We start from the raw sequence: 13,353 nt of genomic DNA on the forward strand, positions 1-13,353 counted from the left end.
CTAGATTGTTAAAAAGACTACAGGTAGTCTTTGATTTGCAACAGTTTATTTAGTGACTGTTCAAAGTTACAATGACATTGAAAAATGTGACCTATGCCTATTTTTCACATTTACGACCATTGTAGCATCCCTATGGTCATGTGATTAAAATTCAGATGCTTGGCAACTGGCTCATATTTATGATGTGATCGACTTTTGCGATCTCCAGACAAGCAGTCAAAGGGTAAGCCAGATTCTTAACAACCAGGTTACTAATTTAACAAATGCAATGATTCATTTAGCAACTATGGCAAGAAAGGTTGTAAAGTGGGGGGAAGCTCCCTTGACAAATGTCTCACTTAGCAACATAAACTTGTGATTGTAAATTGAGGACTACCTGTAGTTGCTGCCTAGAAAGATTAAGATCCAGTTTGATGGTTATATAAGTAGTGGAGCTTTGCAGTTTTTTAAAAGGGATTCTGCAATTGATCTGAAGCAACTAGAAAGGTTAAGGATTAAGATCAGGTTCACCGATAAACTTTCCTGAGGTCAGGTTACCAGAGACAAGCCCTAAAGAGCAGAAGTCTAATATTATTAATTTGTTCCTTTTCATTGTATTGTTTTTAACTCAGTTTATGGAAGCTGCTACATGCTGCTCAGAATGATTGATGACATTCACAACTAGGAACCCTAACCCTATAAGTCAAGTAAAATAAATGATTAATAATAAATGCACATCCCATTTGGCAAAATATGTTAATAAACAACAGCTAAACTAAAGTAGTGTAGTCTCAACTACATAGCCATTGAAAATCAGAAGTACTTTTTAAAATAAGGAATGGGAATGGCAGTATGCAGCAAAGTTCTGATATTTACAATGATCTTTCCCTTTGGGGAATTAAACCAGAATTTCTCGTGCTCTTAATATATTTTAAAAGGCATATTTTGCTCAAAGTAAACCTACCAAATTCAGTAAATTTATAGAGTGACTCAAAGCTCTATATCTCCAAAGTTGCATGTTCTTACAATGTGTTTCTTTAATTTAGTGAGCTTTAAAGTATAACAGAATGTTTAGAGAAAATTGGAATTCACTTCCTAATGAACATTTAGTTTGGATGTATTAATTTCAGCCAGTAACCAGTATTATAAAGAGAGACAAAGAGAATTATAAAAAAACAACTGTACAAATATGAGGTGAGCAAACAGGAAAAAAAAGTAAATGTTGCAGCAGAACAGACAATTAAGATCAAAATTCTTGAATAAAATGTGTAGGTGAATCTAAAAGGGAAGGAATATTACAAAATAATTTGACAATACAGAACATAATATTTTTTGTAAAATAATGGGACAATATAGACTTATAAAATATAGACAATATATCTTATAAAATTTAAACATCTGGAATATTAACCATAGATAATCAAAATCATTATCAATATATTAAGAGAAAAGTTATTACTAAGGCAACATAAATTTTGTTAGACTGACCTTGAGTATATGACAACAGAAGAAAGATGATCATTCTTTAGGAATTGTTATAAAAAGGATAATGGAACAGCATATGAAGGATAGATTCAAATGAACTCTCATCACAAGGACAGGTTCAACTAGCCACAGAAACATTATCACATTTCCTATGTAGAAGTGCTGAGAGAAGGCTCTTGAATATGGCCTTTAAAAAGAACCTTAATTGTGATGGGAAGATTAATGAATCAATTTAGGAATATGAATTCTCCCATTCTATAATCAGTGTCCAGAAGTCACTCTCTAATGGCTCTCTAAACCTGAGTGAATTAAAAAAAAAACTATAAGATCTTAAAAGAAGGCCACAAGAACATTTTTTTTAGAATTTCTTGTGATCATGAAGATCAAAATTTATTAGATTGGATGTATGGAATCACTCCACCTGATTCCATACATCCAATATTTAATCATAAATAGCCAAACTCTCTTTAGGTCAGTCTCAAGCCTCAAGATCATAATGGATATGCATTTTGTGATGTGGAATAGACCTCTGATAATCTTAACTTGCATGACATTCATTGAACTACTACTTATTTGCATAGGGACCTAGCTGGGAATTATACAACCCTAAAGTCACTCGCAAAGAGCAACACCAACCATAAGAACCTTGCCCAGACCTAACCTTACAGCAACGTGTATAATCCCATGAACTACGCTCTGAGTTCAAAAGACTCCATGAACAAGGAAATACTAACCTATACATTGATTACCACACAGAATGCATCAAAAGCAAGACCTTCAACTTATATCCCAATAATCATCACCCCAACATCCAACGTTAGACATGCATGCCCCTTACTTCCTCCAGACCCACTATTACATATCTAAAATGCAAACTACTCAACACAAGAAGCCTCACAAACAAAATGCATGAATTCCTCATCTTATTAGGCATGACATTCAACATTATATTTGTCTGTGAGACGTGGTTAAATGCATCTTTTCCAGACTCCATTACCACAGTCAGAGAATATCATGTTTATCGGTCAGATCGCGAAATCCGTAGAGGAGGTGGAGTTGCTATCTTCTACAAAAAATCCCTAAATCTAAAAAAGATTCAAATTACACAGGAACTTGCTCTTCCAGAGATCATCGCCTGTGAACTGTCCTCAAATACCACAATCCACTTCTTACTATGCTACACAGCCCCTGATTATGACACAGTTCATGCAAACAAGCTAACTTCACTGCTAACTTGGGCTGCCTCTTGCCTACAGCCTCTTATTTTCCTTGGTGACCTCAATCTACCTCTTATAAATTGGAGCCTAAACGAATGTACATTCGAATCCACACTTGCAGCCCTTTATAATGCCATTACTACACTAGGACTGGATCAATTCGTAACTAACAACATTAGACTCTACAACTGCCTTGACCTCACCTTCTGCAACAGTTCAAACATAATATATGGCCTACAAATAGAAGAACCCTTTTCAAACAGTGATCACAGTATGATTGACTTTTGTCTAAATTTACACCCTCACAAAGAGGAACATAATGATGGATCTCCAAAATACAACTTCAAAAAAGCCAACTATGATCTCATAGATGCTGACATATCATCTCTTGATTGGCACATTCTGTTCTCTAGCTGTAATACTACAGAAGACCATTATAATGCATTCTTGTTTGAACTTGAAAGAGTCATTAAACTATATGTACTATTAGTAACCCACAAAACAAAAACAAAAACCAAATTACCCATAACAATAAGGAAACTTCAATGAAAAAAAAAAAAAGATCGCTATGGTGTAAAAACAAAACTAGCTATGTAGCAAACTTTAAAAACCAATACAACACCTTATGCTGACAGATAAAGGCAGAATGCCCAAAGCAAGAGGAAAACCTCCTATGTACAAAATCCACTCACACCTTCTGCAATTTTGTAAACACAAAACTTAAAGACTCAAGAACCATTCCATCCCACCCAAATTGGGAACTTCTGGTTTGAGCTTCTTCGACGACAGACCGAAACCTCGTCTCTGTGAGGCTTCGATCCGTGCTTGCCGCTGGAGCGCCCCGACTCGACTGGTTTCGGGGCTAAGCCACCCCATAGAGGTGGTGAAGAGGGGGGAGACTGCCTGCAGGGTTGAGGAGAGCCGCATCTCTCCTCCCCAGCTGGCCATTACTCCCTTTCCCGAAGGCGGTTGCAGCAGTGGTCAGAAATGGCCACCACAAAGAAGAACTCGACCGGAAAAGAATGTGCAGGAGGAAGATAAGAAGAGAAAGTTTTGGTTGACCGGGTCAAACAGCAAAAGCAACAAATAAGGTATCCTGGAATTGAAACTATTTAAAAAAAACAATAACATTGTTCCCTAAGAATATTTTTAAGCTGCGAAGGAGAGAGAAAAGGGAAAAGATTTGGGTTTTTTTTCTCCTTTTCCTATACTGACAGCTAAGAGACTTAAGCAAGAAATTGGAAAAAAATCCACTTTGACAGTAATAGGCATTTAATGCTGAAAATAAAAAGTCAAAGGGATAATAAAGATTTCTGGATAATTAAAAGCTTTTGGAAACAGGAAAGGAGAGAAAAAGAATAAAAGGGCAGGATCTGGAAGGGAGGAGACTGCCTGGAATTAAAAAGAACTTACAGCAAAATCTCAACAAGACTTCCAAAAGATACATTTTAACTGAAACATCGCAACAAAAACCCCAGGAAGAGAAAGTGGAAAAAGAAATAAGAAGAAACAGCTTGGGACTATTTGGATTACTCGATGATCTCTGGATTTTTGGTTATTGTATTTGAATGACTAAAATCAATTGGGTGGTTGTTTAAAACTGTTTAAAATGGCTCCACTTTTAGAAGAACTGAAAATGGAACTTAAAAAGTACAAAGAAGATGCACAAGAAGGGAGAGGTTCTTTTGGCTTCGTATTTCAGTTTTTAGAAATGGAGATTTGGAATTATGAGAAACAACAAGAAATGCCTGCAGAACAAGAAGATTGCGACAAAGAAGAAGCAATCTTTAATGAACAAGTAATCTTAGATGGGGGGGAGGAAAGGGGGGAAAGAGAATGTAAAGTTTAAGATTGGGAAAAACAACTCCAAAAAAAAAATAGAGTGAAAAATAAGTATAAAATCAGAAAGCAACAGAAGAGGGAAATGCAGAAGAGAGGATTAGAAGTAAAAAGACAAGGGGGTAAAAAGGGGAGGGAGAAGATGAGAGGGAAGAAAGAAAGGAAAAGAAGTTATAAAGGACAGAAACAAAATATAGAGAAACAGGGCCTATTTAAAGATAATGGGTGAAAACTTAATGGAAAAGGGGATTCTGCAAAGGTACATAAGATAGTATTGTTATATTAGAAACAGAAATAATTTTAGAAAATATGAAACAATGTATGATTAAAATGTCTGATAAAATAGCTATCGTAATTCAGTGAATTGCTTGTCAATAAATAAATGTAACAAAAAGGAATATTTAATGATTTATAAAACATATGTGAAGAGAAATAAGGGAAAAATTAATTATGGAGATTATATGTGTTTTTAAGGAAGTATGATATTCAATTGTGTTAAAGTGTTAAAGATGTTAAGATTTTAATGATTATTAATGATAGAACTGAATTGGAATGGAATGACATATATTTATAATCCTTTTTTTAAAAGAATATAGTGTGTATTATAAGAATGTACCAAGCAGAATTTGATTGGAAGTTATGTATTATGTATTATATTGAAGGTCATAACCTTAAGGTATATATTGAAGTTTAAATAAGAGTTGAATGGATGTAATTAAAAGATATAAAGGTGTCATACTCCAATTAGTAACCAAAGGAGAAAATTTGTTTAATGAGAAAAGATAATATGAAATTGAAACAGAACAGACAAAAGTATAAATATAATTATTTGAATTGAGATGAAATAATCAAAATAAAATTGAGAAAATTAAAAGAGGGGAAAAACTATATAGAAAATGTAGAATAGTATAAGATATGGAATAGAACACAAAAAGGAGCATGAAATTGAGTTTTGTGTCTGTATAAAGAAGTTCAACCCGGGACCATGCTATTTTCAAAAAAGATGTTTTACTTGTATCTTGTATGTGTGAAAACCCAAATAAAACTTTATTAAAAAAAAAAAAAAAAAGAACCATTCCATCCCTAAAAGGACCAAATGGGAAAGACTGCAACAATGAAGCTGTTAAGGCCAACCTCTTCAACACATTCTTCAGTTCAGTCTTTATAAACATCAATGGCTCATGCCCCACATTTCCTAGTCGTACCACAACTAACTGTAATGATTTGCTACATATTGACTTTACAGAAGATAACATAGAAAAGGCACCACATAACCTAAAACCATCCCTATCTATTGGCCCTGATGGATTATGTGCCTACTTCTTAAAAAAGCTCTCCTCTGCTCTAGGAACCCCTAAGCATTATATATGAGATATCATTCAGAACCAGCTCCTTAACGAGCCTATGGTCCTTAGCTACGGTCATCCCTATCTTCAAAAAAGGTGACCCCAGCCTGGTTGAAAACTACAGATCAATCTCACTGTGTTGTGTCATGTGCAAAGTCATGGAATCAATCATTAACCAATTCATCACCTTCCACTTAGAGACAAACAACCTACTCTACAAAAAACAATTTGGTTTCAGGAAAAAATTGTCCTGCAATTTTCAATTCCTACACTGCAAAAACATATGGACTACTCTACTTGACCAGGTAAAGCTATAGATACAATTTACATAAACTTTTGCAAAGCCTTTGATTCAGTGGTACATGACAAACTACTGTTAAAACTAAACTCTTACGGCATTTCCAGATCCCTTCGTAAGTGGATTACTGCGTTCCTGTCAAACAGGGAACAAATAGTAAAAATGGGGAGCGTTATATCAAACCCTGCCCCAGTTAACTGCAGTGTCCCCCAAGGTAGCATTCTAGGACCCACACTCTTTATACTCTATATAAATGACCTTTGCAATCACCTTATAAGCAACTGCGGATGACGTAAAACTATTCAACACCACCAACAATGCTACTGTCCTTCAAAGTGACCTTGATTATGTATCTGAATGATCAAACAATTGGCAACTCAAAATCTCGACCAAGAAATGCTCTGTCCTACACATTGGTAAAAAATATCTGTACACCAAATACAAACTAGGAGAATATGACCTCATTGATGATCCTCACTCCATCAAGAACCTTAGCATATATCAAATGACCTAAGTGCCAGAGCTCACTTTAACAGCATTGCCAAAAAGGCATTAAGAGTTGTAAATGTAATCTTACGAAGCTTCTCCCCCAGAAATATTGAATTGCTAACTAGAGCATACAAACTTTTGCTTGACCAATACAGACTCAAATACAGCTCATCAGTCTGGAATCCACACTGTATATTGGAAATTAATACAGTTGAGGGAGTCCAGAAGTATTTCACGAGAAGAGTACTATACTCCTCTGCTCAGAATACCCTATATCACCAGGCTTGAGATTTTGGGCTTGGACAACCTTGAACTATGCCACCTACAGTTGGACTTAAGCGTAGCACACAAAATTATCTGCTATAATGTCCTACCAGTCAATGACTACTTTAGCTTCAACCACAACAATACAAGAGCACACAATAGATATAAACTCAATGTAAACCATTCCAAACTTGTTTGCAGAAAGTACGACTTCAGCAACAGAGTGGTGAATGCCTGGAATGCACTATCTGACTCTGTTGTTACATCCTCTAACTCCCACTCCTTTAACCTCAAACTATCCACTATTGACCTCACCCCATTCCTAAGAGGTCTGTAAGGGGGGGGTGCATAAGTCCACAATCATGCCTACCATCCCTGTCCTTTTGTCCCCTTTTATTCATACCTATTTCCTATATTCTTACTCATGTTTATACTTATACCTATTATCTTGTAAGCGATTGACAAATCAAATCAAATAAATAAAAATTTAAAAAAATAAATAAATATGTCTTGAAAGATCACATCTAAGTATTTAAAATTCCCACCTGCTCAATCACCCTGCCTTCTATTATCTGTTATAATTTTCATTATTTTGTCTTTTAAGTCATATTTTATTCTTATCTTTTTCCAAATATTCCTTTCAAGAATCATTTCAAAGAAAATGAGAAGCAAACATTTGGAAGAAAGTTTTTTTTTTAAAGAAAAAAGAAAAAACAAGCCCAAACACAAAATATTTGGTGACAGTGGGTGACCTACCTCTAATTCTGCTAGCTTTCTTGCTTTCTTTCTTGCTTGATTTATTTATTTTAAAAGGGACTGCAGCTACTGAGGAATGGACAAGGATGTACATACAATCTGCTTAAAATGCATGAAAATGGAGAATACTGCTGCACTTTAATGTAGCTGTAACATATATTCAACAGAGTATTTCAGAAGCTTGATTCAAATTACTTGGATGAGATTGAAGTTCAATTGCCCTTGTAAAGTAAGACAAACACAGAATCCTTTCTTCTTAGCATCCTAAAAAGACATATGTGAATAGCAAAGGAGATACACAAAGGCAATGAGGTAGAAGAGAAGATAAATAAGCTGCACCTGAATTTTCAGGTAATAAAAGTTCTTAGTTTGTGTTGGAAATGGTCTCAAGAATCTCTTCTGCTACTTTAAGGGGGGGGATTTTTTTTTTGAAGAGTTGTCATTGGGAACTGGTGTTGACCTTCTGGCTGTGTGTGCAAAAAGACCTAGTTATTTGAATAATTCACAATCCTGTACACTCAGCTTGATTGTGCAATAGGGTTGCTTATTGTTTCCAAATGCCAGAATAGCCACCTCACATTTTAGAGCCTTCTGTCATCAATTTTTCAAACAAATTCTCCCTGAAATAATAGCAATAGCATTTAGACTTATATACCACTTCATAGGGTTTTACAGCCCTCTCTGGGTTGTTTATACAATATCAACATATTACCCCCAACAGTCTAGGTCCTCATTTTATTGACCTAAGAAGCATGAAAGACTGAGTCAACCGTGAGCCCCATTCAGCATCAAACTCCAGGCTGCAGTCAGAATTTGCCTGCATTACTGCATTTTAACCACTATGCCACCAGGGCTCCTAATATTTGTAGTCTGATCTCCTGTTATTTGAAAAGTCCTTAAAACTTGTCCTTTTTTTCTTGATCATTTATGAAGCTAAAACTACAAGTATTTTTCTTAGATGCAGTTCCTGAAAGTGATACAAAGGTGGTGCTTGGATTATTTATTTATTTATTGGCATCACTTAAATGGTTATCTAATATAATGATTCTAGACAGCCCACAATACCCATTAAAACAAAAGTACAAGTTATATAATGTTGCAATTTTGTCTGCCCATCCATCTGTCTATCCACACATACAGTACCTGTTTATACTATCTGTTTTTATTTTTGCTTGTTTATATCATGAATGGGTATAAGTCCATACTAAATTAAAATACAACTGATGCCCCCATGATATTGGTGGAGATTAGATAGTGGCAAGTTTGGTTTCCTTTAATTTGGGTCTTGGAGGTTTGATTCCAGACCCAGAAATTTGAAAAGTGAGCAATCTCAAAATCACGTAGGTAGTATTCATTCATAACATATGATTCAATGTGTAATTGTATGTTAATTCAGGCAACATGATGCTCTTCAATCATTTTGAAGTAGGTTTCTTATGAAGTGCAGGCAGCATGGAAAAATGATTAATATATATACATATATCCTGTATATATAAAGAATAGGGCTGGGAAACTCTTGAAAATATCACTTTTTTTTTCAATATGTATTGGAGCACAGTATCACTTTAAAGTGTCTTCATGAAGCATCTTGGAGTTCCACTCCTAACTGGAGAATTGCTGTATGCTTTGTTCATTAACACATGTGCAGAAGTCTCTTTTGTTGAATATCCATTAAAGGAAACTCAACCATGCCATAATGCTTCAAGGAAATGGAAACACTCACCTTTTCAGAGTCTTTCAAGCCATCAGTTAATACGTCTTGACAAGGCAAAGCACTGAAGCAATTGACCGTGATCTGCACAGACCTAATAAAGGCAAGTCATTTCAGATCAAAGCAAAAATTTGAACTGATAATTTACTTATTCATTCGTGAAACAGGTTATGCATCCATTTATGATGCCTTGTTCTATAGAGCCACAGTACCCAAAAACATTAAATAATACACAACTCTCTCACAAGCTCCTCAATGAAACATATAGAAACATTTAAACAACAACAAAAAAGAAAATGTCAGTGAAAAGGAATCCTGTCTCACATTAACAACTCTCACATTTGAGGCTTACATGTGTGACTCTGTCTTATGAATGGTTTGTCTTTCTTTAGGCCCAGGGTCTCCAACCTTGGCAACTTTAAGACCTGTGGACTTCAATTAGCAGAATTCCTCAGTCAGCAAAGCTGGCTGAGGAATTCTGGGAATTGAAATCCACAAGTCTTAAAGTTGCCAAGGTTGGAGACCCCTGCTGTAGGCTATAAAAAACAGACCATGTTAAAAATGCAAAATTCAGCTACATGACAGCCAAGTATCATTTTGGGCTACCATGAATAAACACAGCTAACACTGGAAGCTTCCCAAATGTCATTCACTTATCCCACTTCTTCAAACATGGACATTCTCCTCAGGAAGACCAAAACCCTGCTTGGTGTTCTCAAGCCACACCACTTTCATGTCTCAGAGCTTCTGTGTGACAATGATCAAATGTCAAATGCAAATTAAAAAATGGATCAGCATGACAACATTAAAAAAAAAACCTCTTAACAGGCACTGAGCATAATATTCTCTCTAAATGTTAATGAAATGGTGGTAATTACTCAGCTACCAAAACAACCCAGGAGCCAGAGTTCACAGCTGTAGCCCATTACTTGCAAATGACTGGCACAAGAGTTGTAACAGTAGAGAGACAGAGTTGTCCAATGACATTTCTGGAATACACATTGCCTTGAACCAAGAGGCAATGGATATTAAAAGGAAAGAGTTAATTTATGGGTGGTACCTCCTCTAGAAGAGCTGTTTTTATCTCTGTAACATCTAATAAAGTTATTTCTCCTCACCCAAAGAACTGACTAGAAGAAAATGCAGTGCCATAGATGAATGTTCAGTGCATTCTGGTCCCATTATGGAGGCAATCTTACCTGCCCTTGTTTGCCAGTATAAATCGATTGAACTCCATTCCCTTGAATTCAGTGGGTTAGCAATAAGTATCAATGCATACACACACATCCCAAGTTTTATATTTGTCACTATCAAAAGTGATGTCATTGTGGCGTAAATCTATATGGGGAGTGGGACTTATTGTGTTGAGCAGTATTCAAAAAGAAAAGCCAGACACCAGAAATAAGTCGGTCTTTCAGATCCAAGTTAGGAAATGGTGGGGGGAACCTGCCAGCACCATACGGGTAGCAAAAAAATGATGTCTGTGTTAAGGAGATGCATTGGCACCTTGATTCTTTGATCTGCGAGCAGTGACGTGTTTACAAGATTTTTTTTTCACCCTTCCACTTAAACAAAATTGTCTCCTAGAATAAAATCCTCTAATTTGAACTAAACGCTTCTTCAAGTACATAGGTATCATGCTGTCAATTGCATTTTGCCCCAGACGGACTATGGGAGGAGATAAAACCGGCATATCAGAATGTTGCACTTGAACATCGGCGTGCACTTCTCAAATCATTTTTCGATGCCGGTTACTGTGATTGTGTGTCAGCAGAGCAGCACCGGGGCTGAATGTGGACTTGGCAAATCCATTTATTCCATTTTCCGTTGAAGATAACTCAAGCCAAAGCAGGACCTTTATTTTTTGTGGAGGGTTGCTATTCTTCTGATTCATTCAAAGGCAGGAGTAAGCGGTGTCAAGCTGCCATGCTCTGTTGCACTGGAGATGTCAGGAGAAGTAAGGAAGTCTTAAGGAAACTGGATTCCTGAGCTGTGAAGAAGAGCAGAAGTAACCACAGGACTTCATTAAAAATGATTTGTTTTGGCTTTAAGCAAATCTCCTTCAAGGAACTGGTGCATCATTTCCTGTAAGATTTAGATCATCCCTAATATGTTTATTTCTGTTACTAGCCCATAGGGTAAATGTTTATGTTCTTCCTGTTGGTTGGTTATTTTGTTTGTTGCTTGAATGCTTAAAAAGTGCCAAAGAACTTCTGTCCTTTTATTGCTTGATGCTGTAATTGTTTAGTCATCACAGATTATTATCTTTTCATGAATGGTGCTTTTATAAAATACTTTGGAAAGCAGCAGATACTTTTCTAAATCTGCTCTTCAAGTGATCAGTTTTTGTTATCATAGTGTCCCTGTTTTGTTGTTAGAATTAAGTGAACATAAGCCTACTGAAATAAATTTGCTCATTCAGGGATCAAAAGGCTCCCAGTTGTTTCTAATGAAGTCTGTGATAGTTTTCATCCACCTTTTAACCTCTCAGACCATTTCTTGATGGCATTAAAGTTGTCTAATAAAGCCAAATATAAGAAAAGATAATTGTACAATTAAGATAACCAAACAAGGTTTCACATTGTTGTGGTTCAGATTTCTGATTCAGTGGGGAAGTTGCTGTTTTGTAAGCAGCCCAGAGTTATATATTTTAGATGCTGAAGCCATATAAATTGGAATAAGTTAAAAAATTCAAGAATTGCCTACCAAAATTTTCCCATACAAGCTCAGTAAACACCCCTTCAGTCCATCCCCTATGCATGCACACTTGAATATATATAACTAGGATTTTGATTATTATGATCCAGATTGCTTCTTTGTTATATTAGTTCCCAAGATACTTACAGTAATTAGTAGAGGGGAAAGGAAAAGAAAGGAAAGCATCCTTGCTTTCAGGAAACAATTTAAAGTTCTATTGTTCCGATAAATTTCAGTATTATTTAGGTGACTATCATATATGGATATTATTATTTTTCCTGTATTATATTTTAAAACATTTCATGTTGTTCAGAGTCCATATGGTTTGGCTCAACCCTTATAAATATTGCTCAGCCCTTATAAATATTGCTCAGTGAATGTCAGATCAGAATTCAGAGTAAGTTATGATATTGGTAGCCATTTCATGAGGTGCAATTTTATTCATTCATTCACTAATATCTTTTTTTTTCAAATCTTAGTATCTTAAAGACCCAGATTGTTGGGGCAATATGCTGATTCTATAAACTGCTTGGAGAATGCTGTAAAGCACTATAAAGTAAGATATAAGTCTAAGTGCTGTTGCTATTCTATTATCTCATATATTGTCTCTTAAACACATAAGTACCCTACCCAGAATTAATCACAATCACTTTTCCACTTGCCCCAGTCATTCCATTTTATGCTGTGGTTCCCTGCTGGTTAAATGTATAGTATAAATAGCATTTCTCCTTTAAGAATACTTTCCACTTACTTATAAATGTCACTCAATTTCCACTAGTCCAAATCCCATGTCACTTTAAGAACAGAGCCAACATCCCCACTATGTTGGAGAAAGAGCTCACGTTAATACTAATGGCCTGTTGCAATGAGCGAGCATTAGTAGAGAGCAAAAACTTATAATCTCTATATTTCTGTCATTCCTGCTTTTCTTTCTTTTCCAAGGGAAATACTGCTGCAGTTTCCAGCAGCATTAGCCATTATTTTCCACACTCTGCAAAAACAATTTATTTTTAAAATGCTATAATTATATTACAGCTGTCTTTATGGCAGCATCTGTAAGTAAATGAGAGGATGTTTCCTTGGATGAGTGAACATGCTCTTTAGTTTTATTTAATCGGGACTAGTCCTCTGGGATAATCAAATTTAATTTTATCTTTCCTTTCACTGTTAATTCGTATTCTACATCTTTAGGTCAAAAAATACAAGGTTCTGTCACTGGAAACATTGTAATCATTCTTCTAGCATTGCAAATAAATTTCTATATGCTTAAAT

General features: G+C 35.6%; 1 protein-coding gene across 1 annotated transcript; it reads left to right on the forward strand.

Annotated features, from left to right (window-relative positions):
* The first annotated feature begins 2,348 nt into the window (after positions 1–2,348).
* Positions 2,349–3,230, forward strand: LOC148132942 (uncharacterized). The gene has a single exon (XM_087952839.1). It carries the CDS (start codon positions 2,370–2,372, stop codon positions 3,228–3,230), a length of 861 nt encoding a protein of 286 aa, XP_087808965.1. The 5' UTR covers positions 2,349–2,369.
* The last annotated feature ends 10,123 nt before the right edge of the window (positions 3,231–13,353 follow it).

This window comes from Notechis scutatus, chromosome 1, assembly GCF_049901735.1.
Source record: "Notechis scutatus isolate UNSWTSFEM ecotype Mainland chromosome 1, rNotScu1.2, whole genome shotgun sequence".
Classification (NCBI taxonomy): domain Eukaryota; kingdom Metazoa; phylum Chordata; class Lepidosauria; order Squamata; family Elapidae; genus Notechis; species Notechis scutatus.